General features: G+C 48.4%; 1 protein-coding gene across 2 annotated transcripts in view; it reads left to right on the top strand.

The window, feature by feature from the left end:
• DENND4C (DENN domain containing 4C) overlaps nt 1-15,346 on the top strand; it is a 1,124,311-nt gene that overhangs the window by 667,494 nt on the left and 441,471 nt on the right. For both annotated transcript variants that reach the window (XM_085634595.1, XM_085634603.1), the window contains one exon: nt 8,945-9,073. In XM_085634595.1, coding sequence (XP_085490721.1) covers nt 8,945-9,073 — 129 coding nt within the window. The remainder of the gene's footprint in view (nt 1-8,944; nt 9,074-15,346) is intronic.

The following is a 15,346-nucleotide window of genomic DNA, read 5'->3' as shown; positions in this document are numbered from 1 at the left end:
GGCTCCTGCTCTGCCGCTGCGGTCTATTCCCCATGCGGCAGAGGTGGAGGACAACTGGGAGGGGTCCAAAGACCCTCTTGCCCGTCAGTGTGACTCCGAGCAGGACTGGGTGGACCACTTGGAGGATGCTGGTGACCTCGACGTCTCCTCTGACCCGGAGTTTGCTTCTCCCCCGCCTACCATGGAGGAGGCCTCCTACACGATGGTGCTCCATCGGGCTGCTGAGGTCCTCAACCTTGGTCTCCCTACGGTGGCCCTCAAAACAAATCTCCTCACTGAAGTGCTCCAGACGGCGTCCACTTCGTCGGATCCCCTGCTACCATTTAATGATGCCCTCACCGACGTCTTGTTGGGCACTTGGTCGCGATCGGCCACAGGGGCCCCTGTGGATAAGAATGTCGCCAGGCGTCGCCGCCCGGCGCCTGGTGACCTCGCTTTTCTGACCACTCATCCTACGCCTGAGAGCCTGGTCATCCAAGCCTCGACGTCGCAGAATGCCTTTCCCACGGCTCCGCCTGACAAGAACTCTAAGAAGCTGGAGCAGTTCGGTAAGCGGTTGTTCTACTCGGCCAGCTTGGGGCTGCGGTCGGTGAACACCGCATGCCTATTGGCCCGCTAGTCCCACGCGGTGTGGGATACAGTTGCACAGTGGGATACAGTTGCACAGGTGTTGCCTCAGTGTCCTGAGGAGACCCAGGCTGTGCTGTCCCAAGCTGTTGCTGAGGGTAAGGTTGCGGCTAAGTTCGCCATTCGGTGTGGGTTGGACACCGCGTACTCGCTGGGTAGAGCGATCTCTACGACTGTGGCTCTTCGTCACCACGCCTGGCTGAGATCTATTGGGTTCTCGCCAGATGTCCAAAGCTCGCTCATTGGATATTGCCTTTGATGGCACTCGTCTGTTTGGTGATAAGGCCGACAGTGCACTGGAGCGTTTTAAGGACTCGTGGGCCACGGCCAAGTCCTTAGGTCTTTCCACGAAAGGCCCAGCCACTCCTGGTTTTTGTTCCTTTCGTGGCCACGGCAGAGGTGCCCAGGCACGTTCCTTCGGCAAGCCTGTGCAGAACCAGACTCAGCGCAGACGCGGCTTCCACAGGGGCCGGTCTGGGAATCGGCGTGGGGGTCAGTCCACCTCTGCCCTTGCTGCTTCTACCTCTAAACCTTCCTAATCCGTGCTTTGTGGAGCACCCCACGCCAGTGGGTGGCAGGATCCGCCATCACCTCCCCCACTGGCATGCTGTTACATCGGACAAGTGGGTGCTACAAATCATCCGCAAGGGTTACTCCCTTCCCTTTCAGTCCACCTCTCCAGCCTTGCCACCTCAATAACACCGCATGTAGGGGGAACCACTTGGCATCTCTCCAACAGGAAGTTATCGCCCTCTTGGCCAAGGGGGCCATAGAGTGCGTTCCTGGGCCGGATGTAGGGAGTGGTTGTTATTCCCACTACTTTCTGGTCTCCAAGAAGGACAAAGGGGGTCTGCGTCCTATCTTGGACCTCCGGAACATCAACCGCTTCCTCCGGAAGGAGAAGTTCAAAATGCTGACTCTGGCTCAGGTCTTGGCTGCCCTCGACCCTGGAGACTGGATGGTAGCATTCGACTTGCAGGACGCCTATTTTCACATCCCTGTCCTGCCGGCCCACCGGCGTTACCTGCGGTTCACGGTAGGCCAGGAGCATTTTCAGTTTGTCGTGCACCCTTTCGGCCTTACCTGCGCCCCTCGGGTGTTCACGAAGGTGATGGCGGTGGTCGCAGCTCACCTGCGCAGGTCAGGGGTGTCAGTCTTCCCTTACCTCGACCACTGGTTGTTGAAGGCGGGCTCGCCCCCGGCAGTCGTCAAACATCTCCAGACTACGGCTTCCCTCCTGCATTTGCTGGGGTTCTCCATCAACGTGCCGAAGTCGCAACTGAGTCCCTCTCAGAAGCTCCCCTTCATCGGAGCGGTTCTGGATTCGACGCGGTTTCGGGTTTATCCTCCTGAGCAGCGAGTACGGGATATTCAGGCTATAATTCCGATCTTTCAGCCTCCATCTCTGGTTTCAGTGGGGAAGACCCTCCGGCTCCTGGGCCTGATGGCCTCCTGTGTCCTGCTGGTGCCACATGCCAGGTGGCATATGCGGGCTCTGTAGTGGGACCTGAAGTTCCAGTGGGCGCAGCATCAGGGCAACCTGTCCGATCATGTCCAGATCTCGGAGGGCACTGCACGACAATTGCAGTGGTGGCTCACGAATCGCGATTGGGTCAGTGGCAGATCCCTCTCCCTTCCCCAACCAGAGCACACAGTGGTGGCGGATGCGTCCCTCCTGGGATGGGTAGGCCACTTGGAAGAGGCGGAGATCAGAGGACTCTGGTCTCCGGCGGAGTCCCGGCTCCATATCAACCTTTTGGAGCTTCGGGCGATCCGACTTGCACTGAAGGCATTCCTTCCCTCTGTCCAGGAAAGTGTGTTGCAGGTGTTCATGGACAACACCACCGCCATGTGGTATTGCAACAAACAGGGTGGGGTGGGGTCCTGGATCCTATGTCAGGAGGCTCTGCCCCTCTGGACATGGCTGGAACATCAAGGCATCACCTTGGTGGTTCAACACCTGGCAGGTTCTCTGAACGCCAGGACGGACAAACTCAGCCGTCTGTGCTTTATGGATCACGAATGGCATCTGAACTCGGACTTGGTGCAGTGTCTCTTTCAGCAGTGGGGAGGGCCTTGGTTAGATCTATTCGCCACCGAAGAGGACGCGCAATGTCATCAGTTCAGCGCGTTGGAATTTCCAAGGCAGCACTCGCTCGGCGACACTTTCATCGCGAGTGGAGTTGCGGTCTGTTGTACGCCTTTCTTCCTATACCACTTCTGCCCAGAGTGCTGAAGAAGATTCGGCGCGACCGGGCCCAAGTCATCCTTGTGGCTCCGGATTGGGCACAAAGATACTGGTATCCCGAGGTACTCAGCATGGCCATCGACCCCCCGATTTGTCTGCCTCTTCGGGAGGATCTTCTGTTGCAGCAGCATGGGATGGTCCTCCACCCGAACCTGTCCAGTCTCCACCTCCATGCGTGGAGATTGAGTGGCGGCAGTTGACAGCCTTCGATCTTCCTCCCGAAGTCTGTGATGTCATTCTGGCAGCCACGCGTCCCTCCACTAAAACGGTGTACGCCTGCAGGTGGAATAAGTTTGTGGCATGGTGCACAGCTAAGGCTGTGGATCCCCTCTCTGTCCCTCTTTCTGAAAGTCCTTCTGTTCCTTCTTTCTTTGGCCCAGCAGGGTTCTGCTCTGGGCACCATCAAGGGATATCTTTCAGGTGGTCAGCCTTCTTGAGGCTTCCTGATCAGCCTTCTCTTTTCAAGTCCCCTGGTGTAAATAGATTCTTGAAAGGCATTACTCACATGTTTCCTCCTGTTCCATTTGTAATGCCTCAGTGGGACTTGAATCTGGTGTTAACTTATCTGATGTGCGCTCCCTTTGAGCCACTTCATAACTGTCCTCTTCGTCTTCTGACTCTCAAGACTGCTTTCCTGGTTGCCATCACCTCTGCCAGAAGAGTGGGTGAGCTCCAGGCTCTTTCTTCTAAACCTCCTTTCCTCGCTGTCCATCAGGACAAGGTTGTTCTGAGGACTCGCCCTACTTTTCTTCCTAAGGTGGCTACTGCCTTTCACATTGGGCAGTCCGTTACCTTATCCACCTTCTTTCCGCCTCTGCATCCCTCGAAAGAGGAAGAGAGGCTCCACCGTCTGGACCCAAAACGTGCGCTCTCCTTTTATCTGGATCGCACAAAACAGTTCTGGGTGGACAACCAACTCTTCGTTGGCTACGTGGGCGCTAAGAAGGGGCGGGCAGTGCACAAGCGAACCATCTCTCGGTCGGTCGTTTTGTGCATTTAGGTCTGTTATTCCTTGGCTAAGAAGGATCCTCCTGTGGGGGCTGAGGGCCCATTCCACTCGGGCCACAGCGGCTACTACTGCCTTGGGACGGGGAGTCCCTCTGCAGGACATTTGTCAGGCAGGTATGTGGGCCCCGCTGCACACGTTTGCCAAGCATTACTCCCTGGACAGCCAAGTCCGGAGAGACGCTTCTTTGCCCGTTCCGTTCTCCAGGACAGGTTCGAAGACCCATTACCGGGTTGGTATTGCTGGGGTATCTATTCTAAGGTAAGGAATCTAACTAACGTGTTTCTTTCAGATGCACAAGTTTCTTACCTTCGGTAACGATATATCTGTAAGAAACATTAGTTAGTTAGATTCCTTACCGCCCCACCCATCCTCCCCGTTCTGCAAACCGATATCTAGGGTTATGGTCATCCCTTTCAGGGCCCTAGTTTCATGGCACCAGTGTCGGTTTTTTGCATGGCTCTGCGTTCCTGGCGCGGAAAGCTATGTACAGAACTGACGTCAGCGCGTATGGGCGGCGTCTAAGTACTCCGACAACGTCATCACAACAACGGACGCGGAGCCGCAGACGACGCCTACCGACGCGCAGGGGTACTGCTGATGAAATATCTTTCCAGATCCAGCCTGGGGATATTCTAAGGTAAGGAATCTAACTAACTAATGTTTCTTAAAGCTATATCGTTACCGAAGGTAAGTAACTTGTGCGTCAGGTCCGGAAAGATGGCTTCTTTGGCCATTCTGTTCTCAGTGACTTTCTGGTGTAATCTTTTCGCAGACCCACCACCGGGGTTAGTATTGCTGGGGTATCTATTCTAAGGTAAGGAATCTATCATTAACGTGTCTCTTTCAGATGCACAAGTTATTACTTGTGTAACGATATATCTGTAAGAGACATTAGTTAGTGATAGATTCCTTACCGCCCCACCCATCCTCCCTGTTCTGCGAACTGATTTCTAGGGTTAAGGTCATCCCTTTCAGGGCCCTAGTTTCTTGGCACCAGTGGTCAGTTTCTTGCATGGCTCTGTGTTCCTGGCGCAGAAAGTCGTGTACAGAACTGACGTCGGCTCGCATGGGTGGCGCTTAAGTAGTCGCTGTGACGTCATCTCGGTGCTTACGACGCCAGCGACGGACGTGGAGCCGCACGACGCCGCCTACTGATGCGCAGGGGTACTGCTAGCAAAACTTTCCGGATCCAGTCTGATGCCTGGGGATATTCTAAGGTAAGGAATCTATCGCTAACTAATGTCTCTTACAGATATATCGTTACACAAGTAGTAACTTGTGCTTCAATTGTGGGCTTTTTAATTAAAAATGCAGTTAATTACTTTTCAGATTACTTTTCTAATCACAGGACTGAATCCTAGATTCAGCCCTGGGACATTTCCTGAAAACAGGTGAATAAATGCGTTTTGGTTAAAGGTATGATTTTTAAGAAATATTATTGTATTTCAAAAGTTGACACACAGAAACTTTTTCTCATAGAATCACCAATTTTATCCTATGGGAGGAAATTCACTTAGCAGGCAAGTTAGGTTATCGTTACTTTTTCTTACTCCGTGCTGGATCCTGGATTGAGCACTGGGACATTTCCTGAAAAGAATTGAGAAAATGCGTTTTGGTTAATCGGCTGATTTTTAAGGAATTTTTGCAGTTTTCAAGAGTCGACACTTGGAAACTTTTTGAGTTAAAAAGTGTCAATGTTATCCTATGAGGAAAAATGAGTTATCGGTTTCAAGGTAAGTAATCAGTCTTATGAGTTAGGGTTCTGGGGTTAGACTCGGGGGGGGGGGGGGGGGGGGGTCTCTCAGGGTCAGTGATGCACTATTGTTGCACCTTCAGAGGTACTCGGGTGGCCGGGTGCAGAGTGTTGAGGCCCAATGTTATCCTATGGAGGATAGGGGGACTCCAGTTGGTGGCTGCTGGCAAGCAGACCACAGGGTTGTGGGAGCAAAGCTCCTAGGGTTAAGCTCAGGGCACGTTGGGGACCAAGTTAGCACCAAAGGGACACCCTCAGCGGCGCTAGTGCAGCCGGGTGCAGGGTGCAGTTTTGAGGTCGGGTGCCCTGTTGAATTCAATGGAGATTCTCCGTGACAAAGAAACACTGCAGGCTCGGGGACGAATATCTTCCAGGAGTGACCACCACTTCGAGGGGTAAGTTAGGATGTAGAGGGATGGTTAGGCACCACTGGGTTGGGCACACAAGGTCGTGGGGCGTCGGATTCTGGGGTGCCTTTAGACGTCAGATTTTCTTACCTGCTCTGGTCGTGGTAGGGGGGTCTCCTGAATTGAGGCTGCTGGCGTCGTCTGGAGGCTTGAGGCAAGTCAAGGGTCGCCGGATCTCTGGTCAGGATCGCCTGGGGGACCTCCTCGGGGTGTTTGTTCTCTCAAAAATAGGCCGGGCTCGGCGGGTGCAGTGTGTGCTGGATTCGCGGTTTCTGGCTGGCACCAGAAGCTGCAGTTCAAACACATCCGGTTTTCATGAGAGAAACAGCTTGGAGAGTGAATGCACGCAGGTCCTCCAGGGTTTTTGAGGTTGCTGGCGCTGGATACGCCGGGGTTTTGCAGGAGCAGGTTTGCGGGGAAACTGGCCTATAGGGCTGGGGCCAAGTCAGTGGGCGTCGTCCTCTTGTTAGCTCTGAACGGCTTCTCGTCCTTCTTTTCTTGTGGTTGCTGGATCTGAGGAAGGAAGATTCAGGGTGCCCCTAAATACTAAATTACTAAATTTAGGAGCGTTACAGGTAGGTATTGGGCCGGGACCAATGGGTCCCTTCCCTGGGATGGGTACACCCCTTATTCTGCCACTCTCCAGTGGGAAGGGGGCAGGGGCCTGTCCCTGGTTGGCTGGGTCCCCCCCATCCTCAAGATGGCGGGGACTCGAGGTTCTGCTTCACCTTGCCTCCCCCACCTTAGGTGAGTTGGCAGAGGTGGGCACACCTCTCTTCCTCACTTTGTTTTTCCTGCCGGGTCTCCTGCCCAAAGTGGGGGGAGAACCAGTGGAGACCAGTTGCTGAGTACAGCAAGTGGTCTGGAGAAGCTCACAAAGGCGGCATGCCTTTGAAGCTTCTCCTTCGTGAACCCTGCCCATCCTGGGGGAGGAGGCTTGGCACCTCGTCTCAGGATGTGCATTGTTTCAGGCCCCCGAGAGCAGGGGTCCAGAAACATGCCTGGTGGTGGCAGCTTGCGCAGCCACTCAGTTGGGTCACTGGGAGTCGGTAGAATTTCAGGGGGCATCTCTAAGATGCCCTCTGTCGTGCATTTTACATTAAATCCCACACTGGCATCAGTGTGGGTTTAATGTGCTGAGAAGTTTGATACCAAACTTCCCAGTCTTCAGTGCAGCCATTATGGTGCTCTGGAGTTCGTAATGACAACCTCCCAGCACCATATCTCTTAATGGCAGCACTGCACTTACAGGGCCCAGGAATGGACCTAGGCACTGTAGGGGTACAGGGCTGATGCACCTGTACCCTCACCACTGGCATAGGGCACCCAGCTAGAGGGGTGGCTGATGTATGCCAGGGCAGTGGTTTGTGGGCATGGCACACAGGGATGTGTACCATGTCGTCTTTTTGTTCTGCACCAAGACACTCAGCCTGCAAAGGCTGTTTGTGTGTGTCAGGGTACAGGACCTCTAAGGGTGGCACAATATGTGATGCAGTCCTTAGGGGCCTTCTCTGGTCACAGTGCCCTGGGTACCTATGGTACCATTTACCAGGGGCTGACATGTGACCAGTGATGCCAGTTGGGTTTAGGCTTCAATGCAGTTTTAGGGAAAGAACACAGGCCCTGGGTACCTGATTGGCAGGAGCCCAGGGCACATTCAGTCAAAGTACATCAGTAATTCAGCAAAAAGTGGGGGCATACCATGCAAGAAAGAGGGCACTTTCTCACAGGCAGTGGCATCAATCGCAGACTTAACAAGGCCAGGGCTTCCTTCAGGGTGTGGGGGCGATCTCCGTACTGCAGTAACTCCAAGCTTAGGCTTTACCAGAGCTTCATTCTGTCTGCTTTCTTGTATGGATCAGAATGCTGGCGGTTGATGAATAACGGCATCACCAAACTGTCAGCTTTCCACACCAGTATCCTGAGAAGAATCGTGCGCGTTTGCTGGCCACAAACTATTTCTAACCAGGAACTGCTTACCAGATGCAAGCAACAGAGCATAGACACAATCATTAAAAAGAAATAAGGATGGAGCTGGATAGAAGACCCAGTCTGAAGAGAACAAGTCTTTGTCACAGGAACAACTCTCCACTGGACACCAGAAGGCAAATGGAAGAGAGGCAGGCCAAAGAACACCGGAGACAAACTGTGAAATCAAGAATGAGGACCCTGAACCGTACAGAAACTTGCCCAAGACAGACCGAAGTGGAGGTCATTTGTACATGCCAGTTCTGTGTAACGGACGGTAAGTAAGTACTCGCTCTTATAGTGCAGATACATTTGCACCAAAAGGCACATTCCAAACACAGGTTCATAGTTAAAACATTTAAAGAGCACACATACAACATGCACACTTCTATGCCTCCCATTCCCCCCCCTTATAACAGCAAACGCAAAATTAATCATAGTAGATGCTACCCTCACAAGCATTATTCTTTAGACACCCTCTTAAAAGCATTCTACTTCTGTGTTTAGGCTGAAGCATATCCTCTGCCTCCCTTCTCCAGCTTCAACGAGGTCCCATGAAGAAAGCACCCATGGACCAACGTGTAAGGGCTTGCAGAGAAGGTAGATGGTGATCATTAGACAATATCACTGAGATTCACCTATCAACTTTAGGAAAATCACCCTAATTTTAATGTGGAGAGAATGTTGGAACCATAAATTTTAATTATGGGATAAGATTGTTAACCCATGTTTATACCTGAATTGTTGAGTCACTTTGCAGTTCAAAGTTGTTGTCGGAGAATAAGGAGAACCCTGTCTGAGTGCATCACCCATGAAGTAACTATGCATTATTCCATTTTATCTTCAGAATATTGAATACCTATAATAGAAGAACAAACTTGCTATCTCAAAGCCTTTTGTTGATGCCATTTGTTGTTTGTTTTTGTTACTAGGTGTGCTACAGAGTGGTAATGCAGCTGTGTGGACTTTGGGGAAATCCTGTTCTTGCAGTGAGAGTCTTGTTTGAAATGAGAAAGGCTGGCGTACAACCAAACGCAATCACTTATGGTTATTACAACAAGGTATATGAAATTTGGCCTGGGTTATTGTATATTGTATTGGTATTTATGCAATGTGTACCTAGCTAGGAAGCAACGGAGTGCTATACATTAATTACATGAGGTGTTGGGAAACAATCTACAAGATCTTGTACATTAAGTAGGGATTACACAAATGCATTTCATTAATTAAATTTCACATTTTTAATGAATTCATTGCAACATTAATTTTTAAGAATTCTCTCAATACTAATAATCCGTATACCACTAACAATCACAGCCCTAGTGGCATAAAATCCAGTCTTCACTGTCCACTTGAAAGGCTGTGAAGACCTACACAATCAGGAGTTTATAAACGTTTCCAGGTTACACCTCAAATCCTGTATCAGTCGCAGCTTTCCAGGCATAATCCATGTAAGGTTTTGTCAGTTCTTTTTTCGAACATGAGCGCTTTACTGTTAGTAGTTGGGCATCACCTACTTTGTTTAATTCCACACAGTGTTATTTACCAAACAAACTATGTTGATGACATTTCTCCCTTAGATTCATGTGTTTCACTTCAGTTTAATGCTAAAATAATTGCCATTGGCGTGTGAAATATGTGGAAAACAAGTTCTGATTATCGGATGATGCCAAACAACTATGTTGTCCCAGTACAATGGGTTAAAACACTGTATACCTGTTACAAAATATAATGTTTAATTTTCAGTTATTGTCCATTTCATTGCCATCTTTTTAATATATGGAAAGAAACTGGTCTACGGTGGTGTAAAATGTGAAGTGAGAGAGATTCCCATCTAAGCATTGTGGCTCCTGAAAAAAGGTATTTGTGCTGCGAATGGTGTTAATCTGGAAATTCCCTGCTAACTGCAGTTAATTAATATTCAGTACTGCTGAAGACCAAGCCCTAGGTGATAGTCATTGCCCTGACAACATGTAGAGCATTTGGCTCCTGAGGTCTTAGAATTATTTTATTTAAATTTCCTGGAAGAATGTATGGCTGTTCTTTGGGAGGTGTGCAGGCCAACCACTTGTGCATGCTATGTTTTTAAATGGGAATGGTTTAGTTGTTGTGTTATCAAACAGCTCAACCCACTTGAGGTGACTGTGCAGAACACATTTGCTTACCTACTACATCTACAAAAGTTAGGGTTGGCCGACACTTTTATACAGCTACATCTTTCATTTTTAGTAGCATATATGCAACATAGAGAACGTTCATCCCTTTTTTTTCCCCAATCCCAGTCATCGTTGGGGAAGGTCTCAAATGAATAATACCACCTAGAACGTCTCCAGCCAGAGTGTGGAAGTTAAATATAGTACACACAGGACTAATGGGCCCACAGTTTGAACCTTTGCACTCGTTGGCGCAAGTTGTGGTTAACTTCATGCCCTCACTATCCAAAAACTTTTTATTCAAGTTCATAAATATAGAGTAATTTTAGGAACTAAGCCAATTTTTTTTTTTTTTAAATAAAAAGTGACCTTACCATTCCACTTAAATAAGTCCTAAGAGTTACTAGTTTTCTTCACAAAACTAGAAACTGTCACAGAGCACTACAGGTGCGAGATGTTAAAAGTGCACTTATGTACTACATTGATAGAACAATAGCATTTGGGAAAACTGATCAATTTTTTCTGTGACATTTGTAACGTCCCAAAAAGGGAGAGCTATTTCAAAAGCAGGTGTGGCTAGATGGATAATAAAATGTATTCTTACTGTACCTCCAAGGGTGCATTCAACATAAAATAGGGGGCAACAATGACGTTTTTAGGTAACTTCCCCATAACTGACCTATGTAAAGTGGCAACATGATCTACACCACACTTCTTCAGTAAACGTTGTTTGGATATTCTAGCACAACAGGCTATGATTGTTCAAACAGTACTATGAACACTGTTTAAAACATCTCCCACAACTACCGACTAATCACAGCTTGGGGTATACTGCTTTACAGTTTATCCAAGGCAAGTTATTTACAGCAACAAATGCTACAAACCGAAAATGTTACTTGCCCTTTAATCATTTGGTTCTAGCAGGTAGTGCTGTAAATTCACAGGCACCCACCCACTTCCCCATATGTGGAGTTTCAGATTCTTATTTATTATGCAACTGCCACAATGCATTGGTTTTACATTTATACATACATACATATATTTACACTATTGCTCACTATCCCCTAACTCCCACTGGACGGAAAACAATCTAGGGTGGATCCGCATAGACTAAGGCTTGAGTCACTTTACACCTCGTTTTTTTAAAATAGCTCTTTATTGGGTTTTACTAGGACATCTGCTGTACGTGCATACAGTTTTGTACATATACACCAACGGTGTTATCCATGTTGGTAATGCATTGGATACAATGACAATTGTCAATCTTGAGCTTTGATATAATGTAATAGTCCAAATACAACTTGTCGGTCGCAATGCAAGTCTGTTTGATTTTATTCATCATACTATCATACTATTATACATTCCATTAATATTAAACCTTGTATTTCCTTCTGATTTTCCAATCATCTCGTCTATCGACTAAGGGTGGGCGTAGTTCGCGAAGTAGCACTTCGCGAAGCTACGCAAAGTGAAGTTCGCACTACGCGAGCTACGCGTAGCACTTCGCGAACTGCGTAGTAACATGTTCGCACTGTGCAAGATGTTGTTTTCAATGATTGCACAGTGCGGACAAGCAACCGGCACTGTGCAATCATTGAAAATGGCATCTTGCACAGTGCGAGCTGTAGTTTTCTGCTGCTCGAGTAGATTTTTACTCGAGCGGCAGCTTTCTCAACACGAACTGGTAGTTTCTCATCGCGAGCGGTCGCGAGCATACGCGACCCCTCGCAATGAGAAACCTCGCGTTGGGAATCTCGCCGGGAGGTTTATTTTCCATGCTCGCGATCGCCAACTTGATGTTGCTGATCGCGAACAAGGAAAAAGTCTCGCCGGGATGTTATTTTGCTTGCTCGCGGTCGCCAACTTGACGTTGAGGACCGCGAGCAAGCAAAAAATGACTGCAGCACTACGCAAAACTACGCTACGCGTGTTCGCACTGTGCTACGTGCAGTTCGCGTAGTGCGAAGTAGCGCGAACTTCGCAAACTACGCGAGCGTAGCGTAGTGCTTCGCCCAGGCCTACTATCGACCCGTACTCGTCACTTTACATCTGTGACTCGAAACTTCTTCGGTAAAAAACAACTTGCAATATCCTGACCCAACACTAGGTGGCAGGAGTATGCAAATCATCTTAATGTACAATACTATACAAATAGATGCTTACAGAATAAATACAATTTCCTTTCTTTGCCCCACCAGTAGTTGAAAGCGGTGACTGATGCACAATCTGTCTTTGGGGAGTTCTTCTGGACGAGGTGCAGATCACTGGTCTCTGGTTTCCAGTGGAACGGAAGCACTACAGCAAACTCCTAGCGATGCATGCTATTTAGCTGGTCCTCGAGCCCCTCCTGCTGTTCATGACAGGCAAGCCTGTCGAAGACCTGATTGACAGTACAACGTCAATATGGCACTGCAGGCTGAACGTTAAGGTGCAATCCTAATGGTCAATCATCTGCTGGGTCATTCAGCCCTAGATCAGATGAGCTCAACAGGCATTATCTGCCCAACCACAGGTATTATCTACGTACTGATTTTACAATCGTAGTCCTGCCTTTTGCATCTGGAATTCCTTCCTCAAGGGTGTCTGGGAGACCCTATCGGACTTCAGTGGGTGATCTGTGGAACGTCTGACAAGCCCAAGATCCATACATTCTGATAGCACCAGACTGTGCTTCATCTGAATCTCCACAATCTTCACTTCCAAGCATGAAATATTAAGCATAAACAACTGAGTGATTTTGATTCACCTGTTTCCGCCCATCTACCAAGTCTTTCAAGAAGCATCAAATACATTGCCATTTAATACACATTAGTCAAAGTTCACTGGTTTGCCAACCCGTGTCTGCTTTGGGTGTTTCAGGATTGCTGATCCGCAAAGGACTGAGCAGTCGTGTCTCTAATCTGGCACCAAGGTCAGGAGTTGGTGCTTCATGCAGTTGGCATGGAGGTTTCTGGTGTTATCGGTACTCCTCCTATTTGCATGGTGCATTCTGCTCCTGACCGAGGGTGTTTGATGGGTACTGCTTGTCTACGAGTTAAAATGCGGACTACGGGCTTGCTTCTACAGACGTTCTGCTTGAACGCTGAGGACTTGTCTCCTAAGCCTGGGAGTTTGATTTTTATTATACTGCAGTAGGACTTTAATTTGGTACTTCCCTTTTCTTGTGTGTGCAAGTGTTAATATTGTTCCATGTTAGATTCTGCATTCTAAGAATACAGATTGCTTCGTTGTCATATGTTGGTGTGCAGGGAAGGCTCCCTCCTGTCGGTTCCAGGCGCTGCATATGGTCTCTGTGGAATCGGGTCATGCCACCTATTGCCACGAAGGACCAGTTACTGAAAAAAGCTCATGGGAGAAATTCAAACGCTGAGGAATCTGTGGTTATGTAGGGCATCCACTTTAAAGAGCTTTAAAAATGGTAAGTATTTCGTCAATCCACGCAAAATAAATCTGATTAAAAACCAGGCAGGAAGTAGATCTAGTTTAAGCTATTATAGTTGTGTCCTATAATTCTAACTGCAGATTACTGTCCCTCCAATATGAATAGCATTCCTGTACAAGACTGGTTCTGGTAACTTTTTTTCCCCAGCAGTAGCTGTCGAGCTTTGCCAGGTAATGTCATGCAGCATCATCCGCAGCTTCACCTGCCCAGAATGTGGCAAGTCTGTATCATACAGGGCACCGGTGCTCATACTGAAGTCTTTTATTGTTTTTTCGAGACCTATCAATATGGGTCTAAGGCTTTGTTTTCGGTGTTTTATAGGTGAAAATCCTCTACAATTGCCAGCAATTAGGTTAAGTGTCTCTTAAGGTTTTGGGCTTTACACCCTGTTGCGGATATCCTAAAAGGATGTCCTTATCTGAGGCACATGACCTCTGTATGCATGACCGGCATGAACGGTCTGCAACTCTTCCTCCTCAGGCCAAAGGGCAATGGAAACCCAAGCTTTTTTACGCTAAGGTCTGCTAGGACACCTCAGAGCTGTCCTTTTCCCCTTCTGCTAAGTCTCCAGATGAGGGACGATCCTCCCCAAGAGGTCTTTCCACAAAGCACACCATAGATGGAGAAGGCTTCTTTCTCCAAGAAATGCTCCTGTAACTGTTCAGAGATGCAACATTTCCTGATGCCAGTCTCCTCCTCTTTGTTGGAGACGCTGCAGATTCTGTAAAATATTGAGTAGGAGTTTCCGGCTCCATCTGTCGACCTTTCTCAGGTTGAGGCCTTTTTCTCAGGCCATGCTGAACATTTTCAGTACTGGCCTGCTACCCTGTGGGTCATTCCCCAAAGGTGGTTATTTTGGTGGTCTGAACCAGACGCCCCCAACTACTCACATCTGTAGGCTTAGGCATTATTGCTGCTTCAGAGGAAGCTTTGCGTACTAAATTGATGGCTGCTCTGCCTTGGGCAATGGTGGTATGGACAACTAAGGTAGTGTCTTGTAAGCAGACTTTGGCACTGCATCCACTCTTTAAGTCAGTCATCCTTATCTGAGTGGCAAAAGAGAAGGTTTGCACATGTTTTGATGATATCCCTTTGGCTGAGCACATCTTTAGTAACAAAGTTTGGCCAGGTGGCAGAGTTTTTGAGATTGGACTCCGGTACCATTGCAATTCCCAACATTCCGTGGGTGCACAGTTGACTATAAGTGGGAGCTGTTTTCCTGCATCCTACTAATGCAGGTAGCCTTTACCTGGACATACAAAATGCAAATGCCATTGACATTCTTTACCCCTCAGGCCCTCATTCAGAAATTAGTTCATTCAATTTTGTGTAAAAATCAGTGCTAGAATTGGTTTTGCTCACTGCTGAAGCAAAGTACATTTCTTTGGTCAAGATCCTGCAACATTCTTCCACAGTTTTAGAATCACTGCTTCCATTTAGTAAGGAGCTTTTTGAGCCATTTCTGGCTACCTGTAAGAAACCCTTTTCGGGCCCACCATCCTGACAAATTGCACAACAACATAGGTCAGAGTCCTCTGACCCAAAGTTTTTGTCATCACACCCTTCACCTGAGAGATGGTTGTTCAAGCCTCACCCACCAAATTGAACTCACATGCTTTTTGTATGGCTCCCACAGACCAGGAGACCGAAGACTTTACTCTCTTTGCAGGAAAGTCTTCTCATCGGGCTGTTTGGCTTAATGCATTGTAACGCCACATTCCTCGTGACTGTCAACTCCT

The sequence above is a fragment of the Triturus cristatus genome, chromosome 2_1 (genome assembly GCF_964204655.1).
Source record: "Triturus cristatus chromosome 2_1, aTriCri1.1, whole genome shotgun sequence".
Taxonomy (NCBI): domain Eukaryota; kingdom Metazoa; phylum Chordata; class Amphibia; order Caudata; family Salamandridae; genus Triturus; species Triturus cristatus.
The sequence above is the reverse complement of the archived record's forward strand: the minus strand, read 5'-3'. Positions and strand labels throughout refer to the sequence as shown.